A 14,614-nucleotide genomic window follows, 5' to 3' on the forward strand; every position below is an offset into this window, starting at 1 on the left:
ATGCTTACACGGCAGGGCAGTTGTTAACCTGGGCAGTATTTCCCCCATCTGCCTGGTGAGGAAAATCAGTGTGGTGCTTATTAAACATAGAGTCCAGGGCCCCGCCTAGACCACAGTGGTACAGGAATGGGTGTTTTTAATAAGCCTCCCAGGGGATTCTTCTCATCAGGAAATTCTGGGCAGCAGTGAGCTAAGGAGCATCCATGAAACCAGGCTATATATTTGAACTTCCAAAGGAGTCACAAAGTAATGAACACATTGGCATAACCTAGTGGGTTTTGGGGGTTCTGAAGATAGGACATGCTCAGTGCTGCCACCATAGGAAATCCAAATGTGCTATGGTGGGTAAAGTATGATCCTGGGAATGTCACAGAGCTAGAGTCAATCTGAGATCAAGACCAAGGCTCAATAGCCATCTCCAGCTAACTGGCTAAACTTGAGATCCACGGCTTTGCAAGTGTGCAGACTTTCAGCAGGTGGTCTTGAGACGATGAGCAGGCAGGGCAGCTTTGGTAGGCTGGGAAATTCTTTGGTGAGGAATCACGCATTTATAGGAGTGGGCATTAATTGAGAAGGTGAGTTGATAAACAATCAAATTCAGTGGCAAAAAGACCAAATTTCAACTCTGGACCTAAATTCAAGTCCCAAATCTGTCATTTAAGTAGCAGTGTAATTTAGGTCAAATAACTTCAATTTCCTGGGCCTATAGTTTATCATCTGTAAAATCAAGGAACTAGCACAGGTAATCTATAATGTCTTTTCAACTTCATAATTCTCTGAAATCTATGATTTCAGTAACAATTGAAGTACAGGCAAAATAAATCATTGCATTTTAGATTTCAAAAGGATCTTGGGCATCTATTAATCTAATGGTGATGGGGTATCTGAATCACTCATGGAATTAAAAACACAGTCTTGGAGGCTTTAGCTTGAGCTATTATGATTAGGTTGGTCTTTAGTGGTGTCTTAAAATCCAAGGAGAAGCCCAGAGTGGGAAACACTGATTTAGTCTGGAGTAGGAACAGAGGCCCAGAGAGGTTAGGTAACTACCAAGACCACAAAGCTGACAGACGGGCTCTTTCTTCTGATCCCAGAACAATGCTCTTACCCCAAACGATAATCTCCGTGCCTGGGACACTGTCACTCACTGGCCCTACCAGAAGATAAGGTACTCTGAAGAATGAAGAACTCGTCCCATTCTTGGGTGAGTCACCTGCCCAGTCCCGAAAAGGAAACTCAGGTTTCTGGAGTCAGACCGATACCTCTGCCACCCCTAAAGCCGGTGGGCCAGAGGGGGACCCCAGAGGAGAGGGTGGGCTGCCTCTAGGCGTTCTGATTCCTAGTGCCAACATTGCATTTATGTGTTCCTCCACCCTTCACCATTTAAATGAACCAACTCACTACTGAGGAGCTTTCAAGAGTCCTTGAACTTCTCAAGCAGCGTTGAGGAATAGGTAAAATTGTCTGTTCAGAACAAAGCATCAAATCACAAGATTAAAATGACAACTGACAAGTATTGGATGTTTATCAACAACTGCAGATATTTTGCTAAGTGTTTTATCATGCCTCATTAAATCATCACAACACTATGAGGTAAGTTACCTAGTTGAGTAAACGAAGGATCAGAGAGAGTAAAGAATCTGCCCAAGGTGACACAGCCTGTCAGCGGCAAAGGTGAGATTAGAACATAGGCTCTCACCACAAATGCTCCTTGCAAGAAGGAGCTTGTCTTTCAGGGCTCATTTAATCCTCCAAGGTGTCGTCTTGGTCTACACAAATGCAAAGAACAGGTGGAGAGCATCTTCACACTACAAGCTGCACTAATTCTGACAATGAGGGGCTATTCTCCATTGTTCTCTTGTGAATCCAGAGTATAGAATACACGTATGTGATGTAATCTTCTCCTCAGTAGAGCAAACCTGAAGTACCTCACCCCATTCTAGACCAGTGACCTCTGGGGGAGTACAAAAATAAGATGCTGGGTAGTCAAAGCATTTAGGTACAGTACCGCTATATGACAAGCAAGAAGCATCAGTTAATAACATCTAAATATATAACTAAAGATACCATAATAAGAAAGAGCATCTGGACTGGTCTGAGAATCTCATCAGATTCACTTCTGAATGGTTGATTTTGAGTACAGTATGACTGGTAACTGAAGAAACTTAACATAGTGACAAGCAAAGAGGTAAAATGAGGAATAATTCATCTCCAGGTGACATCACTTAAATCTGTTGTAAGGCATTCTGTGTTGTGAGATTTAAACATCTGGATACTTAAAGGCTTAAAGATTATCAACATTACTTGACAAATAAATAAGACAGGACAGACATGCTTCCGCCATGCTCCTCCATGATTAACAAGGAAACAGAAATCAAATAATCAAGGGATTTGTTGTATTACCTTTGGTCCAGGAAGTCCATGGGGTCCCTGAAAATGGAAAACACAGCTTTTAATTAAGAATTAACTCGTTATTTCCCAGCAGAAGTGAATATTATACAAAGTAACAAAAGAGATGTAAAACAAGAATCTTCTTGTTTGAGCTAAAGTTAGAGGCAGGCCAGTGGAGTTAGTACCTAGTGGAAATTCCTTCCAGCTCTTAGATTGCTCTATAATAGGAAATTCATTAATAGCAATTCTAGGGAGGGAAGAATCTGCCACGGTTATATGGAAGAAAAAAAGTATTGTGAACCCACACTACTCCTATTTCTCAACTCCCCATTTATCTCAACTCATAAACTTTATGAGTTTATATGGAATAAAAGTAGGCCTTAAAAGACAGAAATTTGTCAAAGAAAAGTCCCAGACTTTAAGTACCAGTGAAGAGAAAACCTTTTCCATTACTAATTCCTCTAGACCCAAGCTGTTGAGGAATCTAAAGGAGGAAAGAAATGAGGAGATGCCAGTCAAGGTTGGAACCCTGTTGCATCATTCATTTAATTTAAAACTAAGGAAAGGATTCTAATGCAGGAATGCTAAGCATTGTTATTTAGAATGCATTTATTTTTACAAAGATGAATTCTCCAAGGCTCTTGTAACAGTTGTTTACCAATGGAAGGAAGTCATAACGCATGCACAAATCAGGGTTTTTCCTCTGTATTTTGTGGAAAATCTAAATATAGAGACTAATTAGCCAACCTAAATTAACTAAAGCTTACTGTGTATTACTTTAAATTTTCAAGTGATTAAAATAAATTATTTTGAAAGAGGAGTATTTAAATACCCATCAGTGAAATCCTACAACAGTAGGAAAAAGTTTTTTATCAAGCAATACACAGATATTTGTTACACATGTCTACTTTGGAATAATATTTTCCCTTAGATAAGTTGTGAATAAACATTTTCAGGAAATAGCTGTTACTTTATCAAGTATCCTTATCTCATTTTAGTAATGGTTTAAAATTTCTTTAAACTAATTAAATTTTGTGATATGAACAGGATATAGCATTTTTAACTTAATCTTCTAACTTAAAGTGGAGGGAGTATAAAAAAGCCAAAAGTATGCCATTTGCTTAATTCTTAATGAACTGTTTAGTTTTAAGAAAAGAAGGATAATTAAAATTGTTTTGTGGTATGGAATAGAAATGAGTGAGTGAGGAATAGATGGTTGGGTCTGGGGCTACGCGCAGCTTAGATCATTCCAGTGAGGCTCTTTCTTAGGGCACAATAGGAGGAAAGAGTGACCACAGTTTACTTAATCTGTAGAGTTGAAGACATGTGGTTTATTGAGGCATCTGAGAGATGAAGGGGACCTTAGAGGCTGCCTGACTTGTCCCCTCCTGCCCCAGTCAAAAGCATTAGAAGCACTGAGCCATCTACGTTCTAGCCTTAACACAACTGTCACTGGGTGACATTTGGAAAATTACACTGGTTTAATGGCTGCCTTCCTCACTAGATGTAAGTCCCTAGAGGGGACCAATGTAAGTCTCCATTGGTCTCTGAGGAATACCTGCAGTAAACACTGCATCTACTGAAGTACCATAAAAATGAAAAGAAAAGATCCAACAATATATGCCATCTGTGGAAGTGAGCTTCCCTTTTATCATATGATTTTATAAATGTTCTTATTCACATTTCCTTAAAGGGTCACAATCCTCAAAGCTGGTTAGAAACATCCATTAACGGCTACAATTATTAATCTTGTTATGCTACTAATGGCCTAGAGCAGTGATTGGTTAAAATGATTTTCTGATGTTCATACCATAAGGTTGGAATAAAGCTGGCCAGATCTCTCTCTCTTCAACTCTCCTATCACAAAACTACACCGTCTCTTTCCGACAGATGCGTTTGGAAGAGTGAAAGACAACACTGTAAAGTCAGCATATCTCAAAGCACCTCGTATTTTCTGTCCAATCCACAGAAAGCAGTTCAAAACACAAGCTGGCTGTTTTCAGGGATGTGTTTGTGTTTTCTGTAGTAGCATGCTCATCAATAAATGATCACATGGTGGAGAGAGGGGAGACTCACCATGGGGCCTGGTGGGCCATGGGGACCTGGTGGGCCTGGTGGGCCTATGATCTGCAAGTCCAAAAAATAAACATGGATTGGGTTACTTCATTTAGATAAGGCAGTGTGACTTGAATCTCGTGCTATTAATCATTGCAGAGGAAGAAGGGATGCATTTGATTCTCTAGGTTTAGAAATTCCTTTAAGAGAACAAAAAATCTTGAAAAAAATACAGTTGTTCTACAAAAGCCAGAATAAATCAAAAGTACATTCAAAGAAAAGGAAGCAACCAATTACCAAGAAATACTATAATGCCACAACCACTATTGAACTCTCAGATCTTTCACTAAGCAACAACAGGGCTCTGGAGGGAAAAAGAACCTATGTTCTATATTCACAGAGCTCTGTCCACAGCATCGTGGGAAAACCACTGATTTCTCCTCAGGATGAGACAGTCCTCTGAAACACTGCTTCTAACTCAGAGCTCTGAGATACTTGGTCTTTCCTCGTACAAGACCGACAAATGTTTGTTCTACAGTTTGACAAACCAAGAGGGTTGCAGTCTTTCTACCATTGACAAACGCCATGTGGCACAAGCTGAGCTAGGTGAGTAACAGGCCTGTTTCAGAGTTCTCCAGGAACGTAGAAGTTCCGCCACCAAGGACTTACGGAAGGACCCTGAGGACCCGGCAGCCCGGAGTCTCCTTTCTCTCCTTTGATTCCATTGGCACCCTACAAATAACCATTGAGAGAACTGAGCTGGTGAACTTATTTCCAAAGTGTAAGAAACAACTGAATTTTCTCCCCAAGCCCACCATCCCCTTGAAATTTTTATAATATTATGCACGTGATATATAAAAGAGGAATTTAACCCCTTGAGTTTTAGCCTCAAACAGCAAGCTTCCTCCAATCCCTAGGATGGTGGGTGACATGTGAAATAAAATATAAAGCAAATAAAAACTAGGTTAGGCTTGACTGGTTAACTCATACATTGTTAAATACATCAGATTATAAACGTCATATTTTTTTATGGTAGTGCTCACTTTGAATGGCAAAGGTCAGTCTTTTTAAATTATTTTGGTGAGGAAGATTGGCCCTGAGCTAACATCTGTGCCCATCTTCCTCTATTTTGCACGTGGAACGCCACAACAGCATGGCTTGATGAGCAGTGCGTAGATGTGCACCTGGGATCCGAACTAGTGAACTCCGGGCCGCCACAGCAGAGCGTGTGAACTTAACCACTATGCTACCAGGCCAGCCCAAAGGTCAGTCTTTTAACTTAGTTTTCATTGACATTTATTTATACATTTCCTTGTTTTAAAACAGATCTAGGGCAATGAAGTTTTCTACAAGTTTTTCCTACATTTTTCCCTCGAAATTCTCAGTAAAAATGATGGAGGAAAACAGTAAAAACACCATCCCACAGTATCATACACACAAAGAGAACACTTTCCAAGGTAACTTGTTTTTTAATTGTTTTATATTTTTTGGTTAGTTAATTTTTTATTATAGTTTATTTAAAAATGATCAGTCACCACCATCTTATGCATACTAAGTTAAAGTGATCAACTATATTTATTTTACTATCTTCTAGTAAAATAATTCAGGGAAACCTGATGGTGTGTTTTATAAGTCATTTGGCTGATGCTTTAACATTTTTTAGTGCCCCAGTGGAGTATTTAACCAATAATACCTTAAATATTTAAAAATAAAAATGTTATAAGAACCACTGGACAGGACTGCAGCTAATAACATAACCCTTTTCTGATTATTTAGTTTATCTTAATACGAACACATCATAAAAAGTATAAACCTACCGGTAATCCAGGAAGTCCAATTCCTCCTTTTTCACCTGGCATACCTGGGTCCCCCATGTCTCCCTTTGAGCCTTTGAGTCCCTACAAATGATATAGTTTGCATGTAAGAGTCTTACCGACGCTTGATAGTATCATCCTCAGGAAAATAGAATTCTAGATCAGTTTTGTCACTAGGTGGGCCCTACGCTGAGATGACTCTGGTTTTCATTGTTAGGTAGAGTTATTTCTTATAGCAACCTTCTACATTGAATCAATACTCTTTCCCCATATAATGGAAGGGATTAAATTCTATTACTTAGGCCATTTAAGTATAAAAACATAAATTTAGGTGTTGACATGGTTTCTCCTGATTCCATATTTTCACCTGGCAGCTACTTCTGTATCACTAGTCCTGAGAACAATTTAATGGATTAGGTCTCAACAGTACAATATAAATTTTGAATCAGGACTACTGTTATGATAACAAAGATCCAAATAAATTTCTCCCATCTCTACCCACTATTCTCCTCTACCCCCTTACAGGCAGGCAGAAGTTCCAATCACATCAGTTTTCAATGGTCCAATACACAGACAGGTAAATCATTTACTGCACACCAATGCTCAATCAATGCTTAGAAATACTTCAAGTTTTCCACAGTGTTCTTATTATGTTCTCATGAAGTCTCTATGAGGTGTTCCAGGATGTTATTTTTATTCTTCTTCTACAGTAAGGAAATAGATAAATGTGTGTTTTGAATGCTAGCAAATCTGAATTTTGTGATTCTAATACTGAAATTAATTTATATTGTTAAGCGTTTTTGTCCAAGGGACCTCACTGCAATATGACCAGATGGCCCATTCTTCAGCAGAGATGATCACAGTTATTATAGCAAGGGGCCCCCAGACTGCACTAATCTGTTCATCTTCTCCCCACTAAAATCTACAGAAGGACAGCAATGTGTCTTTTCTTGTACTTATACATATTTCATCGCACCTAGTTCAGAATCACCCACTAGGTGGGTGGGTGGGTAGGTGACTGAATGGGTAGGTGGATCTTACTGGTTAATCAGACCCTGGTTGGTTGTAGGAATTGAGTTATGGACAGCAGCAGGATAGCCAACCCACTGTACTTAGTAGCAGAAGAAGACCTTGTGAAGCCTGTAGAAAAAAATCCAGCTCTTGTATATGTAGGGACCACGTTAAGTATGTCACTATGCATGTCAAATTAATTATTTTTAATGACTAACAATGGGAAAGGTAATACAACTAGATTTTTAAATTCTAATGTGATCTCTGATTGATAATAGCAAATTATCTAAAGTTTCTTTCTAAGCTACCACATGTTTATTTAACGTGACATGATTTCAACATACAGATCTGATATTAAAATCACTCTCATCTTAATTTTCTTATCTAGTACTATCTACTGGGGAGTATATTTCACTAACTGTATCAAGAAACACCTTGATTTCTTATGATCTTCTTGATTTTAGCCATTTCTTGGGTAAATAACGGAAGCTGAGAAAACATCAAATATCTTGAAACTGACCCTTGTGATTTGATTCTGAATTCTGAATACAGTCCATTCTCCTGCTCAGATTCTTTTTGGCCAGGTGTCAGCTATGGTTTATGGGCCAAATCTAGCCAAGGGATTATTTTTGTACAGGATGAATGTTTTTAAAAATATTTAAGGGGTGTTAAAAAAAAAAAAGAATATGTGACAGAGACTGTATGTGGCCCTAAAATATTTACTATCTAGTCCTTTATAGAAAAGTTTGCCAACTTCTGGTTTGGGGGAACCCTCGGATATTGCCACGTTCTGCACAGCTACCAGTGCCCTGCTTGCTTCTGTTTTTCCTAATGATCTAGAAAATTAGGTGTAATCTTTATTTGGGAAAAGAAAACATTGTCAAAATCACACAAATAAGCAATATCTAATTTTGTGGAAACTATGGTCACTGATTTTAATCTTGAATTATTTGTATTCACTGATGAAAATTAGGCTATTCTTACTAAATTGGCAACGATCTTACAAGTCTACTAAAAATTCACAGAGGTGTCACTGGTAGATTGATAAGGACCATTAAGACAAAACTGAAGATCATATAGCTTGTACATTTCTGCAAAAGAAAACTAATGTCTACCGTAAAACCAATTGCTTTTCAGGGTTAATGTAGTCTCTAGAACAGATGGTGAAAAGGGAGGATATCATATATCAATACTCACGCCTTTTTGGCTTCAAACCTATCACAAAAGTAGTGATCAATAATGATGCTTTAAATGGCAGTATATATTTTTGAAAATTACCTGCTCTCCATCAGCTCCTGGGATTCCTGGAGATCCTGGCTCTCCCTGTTAAGATAAAAAGTGATGGCTCGACTCCATTTATCATTGGTAGCACACTACACTAAATAAAATGTTGCTAGCTGGTAACAGTACAATTTGACTTTCAGCAAACGCATCAGAACCCAAGAACATGCTATTACATCATACCACATATCTAAACTAAGTGAAATAACATTTTCTTGAAGATTATATATAATAATACTTAGACGTAGCTAAGATCCAGCAACTGTATTTTTTTCCCTGTGTGAGATGCAGGCTGAACGAAAAACTGAGTGGAGGAAAACCGATAGAGATCATTTGATGGCTGACCGTATCCTAGAACAACAACCTACACGCCTCAGTTAATTTTTTTCTCCTTAAAAAATCTGTATGAGTCCTCTTATTTTCCAATTTGAGGAAAAAACAAAAACATGACAGTTAAGAAAAAACAAAATGCAAAAAACCCCATAAGTTTACAATATTTTAACTGGCACCATTGGAACAGTGGATACAAATTCATAATGATTGTGAAGGTACTATTTCCAGATAAGCCTCACTGAAGACATAATAAATCAGATAATATCTTAATCTGCATAAAATTACTTTTGGATCAATTCAATTTCCTATACTAAGTGGAATGAACTAAAATTTACTATTCATAGTATGATTTATTACAACCCTTGACAAATCCAGAACATGTAGATTTATTTTTTCTTAACTGAAGATGTTCTATTAAAAACAAATTTAAACATCGTGCTAGAGATTTATCCAAACAGCACATGTCCGTCACCTTTCAGTTGAAAAGGTCCTGAACAAACAAATTCTTTGAAAGGCAGGATATTATTTTATATCAATGAGTCATTTATGTCGATCCCATTATAAACATCCCCGATTCCCGCACCATGGAAACTGTAAAATCAGCCCTTCTGAGTGTGAGCGGACTGCCTCACAGATAGATTTCCAAGGGAGCTGACTCGAGGCTGTATTTTTCTAGAAAGGCTTGTTTGGTGATGTTATAAACTGCAGTATTGAAATGGCTGCAGATCCTTTCCCTGGTAAAAGCTTTAAGAGCTATCAGCCACCGCATGAAATTGAGCTTTCCAGTGTTCAAGGAAGGCATGACAAACAAGTGAAAGGAAAAAGAAAGGCCTTTCCTTATTCCTGAGTTCCCGCTCTTTGTGGAAGCAGCAAAGCTGACTTTGCCCGCAGCACGTTGGCCAAGGTTGGCGGCACCTGGGCAGGGCCTAGTCTCCTGCCGTCTGAACCCCTGTCAGCACTCTGGGTCGATAGTGATCATTTTGCTTTTACTTTCAAGATGTGCCAGCGAGTGTTTGAAAGAAAAACATAATTCCTGAGTTATCAATTTTTCCTTCACCCATCAAATGTAGTTTGTAAAGAGTTTCTTGATGTGTAAGAAGTTAAACAGTCCTTGTTTGATAAAGGAAGGAGAAACACTAGTTGACTAGGTTCCCCTTCAGTCTGAGGCTGAGTCCCCAGTGGGAACAGGTCTGTATTCGACTCAGGCTGCATGTGCTGCCTCTCCATCATAGACAAGCTCACCCCTGGTATCCCAACCTCCTCAAGGAGAGATCATTGAAAGCATGAAGGACTGTATCGATTAACCCAAGATCTCAGTTATAACATCATGAGGGTCATGTGGGGTGGGGTGGAGTGACAGCATATCAGAAGGTGGCAGGGGTAAGAGGTAAGGAGTATGACTAACCACCCCCCACCCCCACCGCCACCCATTGTCTTGATATTCATTCGGCCAGCTTCCCCTGTCTTTCAGTTTCAGCTCAAAGTCATCCTTGACTCTCAAAACTGAAGGAGCCCTCCCCTGTGCACATCCAGAGCACGTGCCCTTAATCACAGCACTCACTCTATTTATTAATAACCATGCCTTTACCTGCCTAGCTCCCTCCCTAAGCTGGAAGCTCCTTGTTGCAACCCCTTACTATATCCTAGTATCTTCTTTTTTTTTTTTTATTGTGGTCATAATAGTTTATAACATTGTGAAATTTCGGTTATACATTATGGTTTGTCAGTCACCATTATAAATGCGCCCCTTCACCCCTTGTGCCCACCCTCCAACCCCCTTCCCCTCTGGAAACCACTGAACAGTTCTCTTTGTCCATGTGTTAGTTTATCTTCCACATGTGAGTGAAATCATACGGTGTATGTCTTGCTCTGTGTGGCTTATTTCTCTTAACATAACACCCTCAAGGTCCATCCATGTTTTTGTGAATGGGACGATTTTGTCTTTTTTACGGCTGAGTAGCATTCCATTGTATATATGTATATACCACATCTTCTTTATCCAATCATCAGTTGATGGGCACTTGGGTTGCTTTCACTTTTGGCTATAGCGAATAATGCTGCAATGAGCATAGGGGTGCATAAGTCTCTTTGAATTGTTGATTTCAAGTTCTTTGGATAAATACCCAGTTGCGGGATAGCTGGGTCATATGGTAGTTCTATTTTTAAATTTTTGAGAAATCTCCGTGTTTTCCATAGTGGCTACACCAGTTTGCATTCCCACCAGCAGTGTATGAGGGTTCCATTTTCTCTGCATCCTCTCCAACATTTGTTATTTTTTTCTTGTGATTATAGCCATTCTAATGGGTGTAAGGTGATATCTTAGTGTAGTTTTGATTTGCATTTCCCTGATGATTAGTGATGTGGAACATCTTTTCATGTACCTATTGACCATCTGTATATCTTCTTTGGAAAAATGTTCATATCCTCTGCCCATTTTTTGATTGGGTTGCTTGTCTTTTCGTTGTTCAGTTGTGTGAGTTCTTTATATATATTGGAGATTAACCCCTTGTCAGATATATGATTTGCAAATATTTTCTCCCAGTTGGTGAGTTCTCTTTTCATTTTGTTCCTGGTTTCCCTTGCCTTGCAGAAGCTCTTTAGTCTGATAAAGTCCCACTTGTTTATTTTTGTTTTATTCCCCTTGTCCGAGCAGACATAGTATTCGAAAAGATCCTTTTAAGACTGCCGTCAAAGAGTGTACTGCCTATATTTTCTTCTAGGAATTTTATGGTTTCATGTCTTACCTTCAAGTCTTTGATCCATTTTGAGTTAATTTTTGTGTATGGCGAAAGATAATGGTCTACTTTCATTCTTTTGCATGTGGCTGTCTCCAGTTTTCCCAACACCATTTATTGAAGAGATTTTCCTTTCTCCATTGCATGTTCTTAGCTCCTTTGTATGCTCTTAGCTCCTTTGTCGAAGATTAGCTATCCATAGATGTGTGGTTTTATTTCTGGGCTTTCAATTCTGTTCCATTGATCTGTGTCTCTGTTTTTGTACCAGTACCATGCTGTTTTGATTACTATAGCTTTGTAGTATATTGTGAAGTCCAGGATTTTGATGCCTCCAGCTGTGTTCCTTTTTCTCAGGATTCCTTTAGCTATTCAGGGTCTTTTGTTGCCTCATATGAATTTTAGGATTCTTTGTTATATTTCTGTGAAGAATGTCATTGGGATTCTGATTGGGATTGCATTGAATCTGTAGATTGCTTTAGGTAGTATGGACATTTTAACTATATTTATTCTTCCAATCCATGTGCATGGAATATCTTTCCATTTCTTTATGTCATCATCGATTTCTTTCAATAACGTCTTATAGTTTTCATTGTATAGGTCTTTCAATTCCTTGGTTAAATTTATTCCTAGATACTTTATTCTTTTTGTTACTATCGTAAATGGGATTGTATTCTTGAGTTCTCTTTCTGTTAGTTCATTATTAGAGTATAGAAATGCAACTGATTTTTGTAAGTTGATTTTGTACCCTGCAACTTTGCTGTCGTTGTTGATTATTTCTAATAGTTTTCCAATGGACTCTTTAGGGTTTTCTATATATAAAATAATGTCATCTGCAAATAGTGAGAGTTTCACTTCTTAATTGCCTATTTGGATTCCTTTTATTCCTTTTTCTTGCCTAATTGCTTTGGCCAAAACCTCCAGTACTATGTTGAACAGGAGTGGTGAGAATGGGCACCCTTGTCTTGTTCCTGTTCTCAGAGGGATGGTTTTCAGTTTTTCTCCATTGAGTACGATGTTGGCTGTAGGTTTGTCATATATGGCCTTTATTATGTTGAGGTACTTTCCTTCTATACCCATTTTATTGAGAGTTTTTAGCACAAGAGGATGTTGGATCCTGGCAAATGCTTTCTCTACATCTATTGAGATGATTATGTGGTTTTTATTCCTCATTTTGTTAATGTGGTGTATCACATTGATTTGTGGATGTTAAATCATCCCTGTGTCCCTGGTATAAATCCCATTTGATCACGGTATATGATCTTTTTAATGTATTGCTGTATTCAGTTTGCCAATATCTTGTTGAAAATTTTTACATCTATGTTCATTAGTGATATTGGCCTGTAATTTTCCTTCTCTGTGTTGTCCTTATCTAGCTTTGGTATCAGGGTGATGTTGGCCTTGTAGAATGTGTTAGGAAGTGTTCTATCTTCCTCTATTTTTTGGAATAGTTTGAGAAGGATAGGTATTAAATCTTCTTTGAATGTTTGGTAGAATTCTCCAGAGAAGCCATCTGGTCCTGGACTTTTATTTTTTGGGAGGTTTTGATTACTGTTTAAATCTCTTTACTTCTGATCGGTCTATTCAGATTCTTTATTTCTTCTCGGTTCAGTTTTGAGAGGTTGTTTGAGAATTTATCCATTTCTTTTAGTTTGTCCAATTTGTTGGCATATAGTTTTTCATAGTATTCTCTTATAATCCTTTGTATTTCTGTGGTATCTGTTGTAATTTCTCCTTTTTCAACTTCTAATTTTATTTATTTGAGCCATCTCTCTCTTTTTTTTAATGAGTCTGGCTGAGGGTTTGTCAATTTTGTTTATGTTCTCAAATAACCAGCTCTTTGTTTGATTGATCCTTTCTACTGTTTTTTGTTGTTGTTGTTGTTGTTTCAATTTCATTTATTTCTGCTCTAATTTTTATTATTTCCCTCCTTCTGCTGACTTTGGGCTTTGTTCTTCTTTTTTAATTCTGTTAGGTGTAGTTTCAGATTGCTTATTTGAGATTTTTCTTGTTTGTTAAGGTAGGCCTGTATTGCTATGAATTTCCCTTTTAGGACCGCTTTTGTTGCATCCATATGAGTTGGTATGGTGAATTTTCATTCTCATTTGTCTCCAGACATTTTTTGATTTCTCCTTTAATTTCCTCAATGACCCATTGGTTGTTCAGTAGCACGTTGTTTAGTCTCCACATATTTGTCACTTTCTCAGGTATTTTTCTTGTAGTTGATTTCTAGTTTCATAGCATTATGGTCAGAAAAGGTGCTTGTTATGATTTCAATCTTCTTAAATTTATAGAGGCTTGCCTTGTTTCCCAACACATGGTCTACCCTTGAGAATGTTCCATGTGCGCTTGAGAAGAATGTGTATTCTGTTCTTTTTGGATGGAGTGTTCTATATATATCTATTAAGTCCATCTAGTCTAGTTTTTCATTTAAATCCACTATTTCCTTGTTCAAGTTCTGTCTGGATGATCTATCCATTGATGTAAGTGGGGTATTAAGATCCCCTACTATTATTGTGTTGTTGTTAATATCTCCTTTTAGGTTTGTTAATAGTTGCTTTATATACTTTGGTGCTCCTGTGTTGGGAGCATATATATTTATAAGTGTTATGTCTTCTTGGTGGAGTGTCCCTTTGATCATGATATACTGCCCCTCTTTGTCTGCCATTATCTGTTTTGTCTTGAAGTCTACTTTGTCTGATATAAGTATGGCAACACCTGCTTTCTTTTGTTTGCCATTAGCTTGGAGTATCACCTTACATCCCTTCACTCTGAGCCTGTGTTTGGCTATAGAGCTTAGATGTGTTTCCTGCAGACAGCATATTATTGGGTCTTGTTTTTTAATCCATCCTGCCATTCTGTGTCTTTTGATTGGAGATCAATCCATTTACATTTAGAGTGATTATTGATATATGAGGGCTTAATGCTGCCATTTTATTGCTCGTTTTCCAGCTCTCCTGCATTTCCTTTGTTTCTTGTACTGTGCATTTCAGACTA

General features: G+C 38.0%; 1 protein-coding gene across 1 annotated transcript in view; it reads right to left on the bottom strand.

Moving 5' to 3' along the window:
* COL25A1 (collagen type XXV alpha 1 chain) overlaps positions 1-14,614 on the bottom strand; it is a 440,619-nt gene that overhangs the window by 22,971 nt on the left and 403,034 nt on the right. Inside the window, exons 24-28 of the mRNA XM_058549892.1 lie at positions 8,550-8,594; positions 6,264-6,344; positions 5,116-5,178; positions 4,468-4,518; positions 2,404-2,430 (exon numbers count right to left, since the gene is read on the bottom strand). Coding sequence (XP_058405875.1) covers positions 2,404-2,430; positions 4,468-4,518; positions 5,116-5,178; positions 6,264-6,344; positions 8,550-8,594 — 267 coding nt within the window. The remainder of the gene's footprint in view (positions 1-2,403; positions 2,431-4,467; positions 4,519-5,115; positions 5,179-6,263; positions 6,345-8,549; positions 8,595-14,614) is intronic.

Source organism: Diceros bicornis, chromosome 11 (genome assembly GCF_020826845.1).
Source record: "Diceros bicornis minor isolate mBicDic1 chromosome 11, mDicBic1.mat.cur, whole genome shotgun sequence".
NCBI classification, from domain to species: Eukaryota; Metazoa; Chordata; class Mammalia; order Perissodactyla; family Rhinocerotidae; genus Diceros; species Diceros bicornis.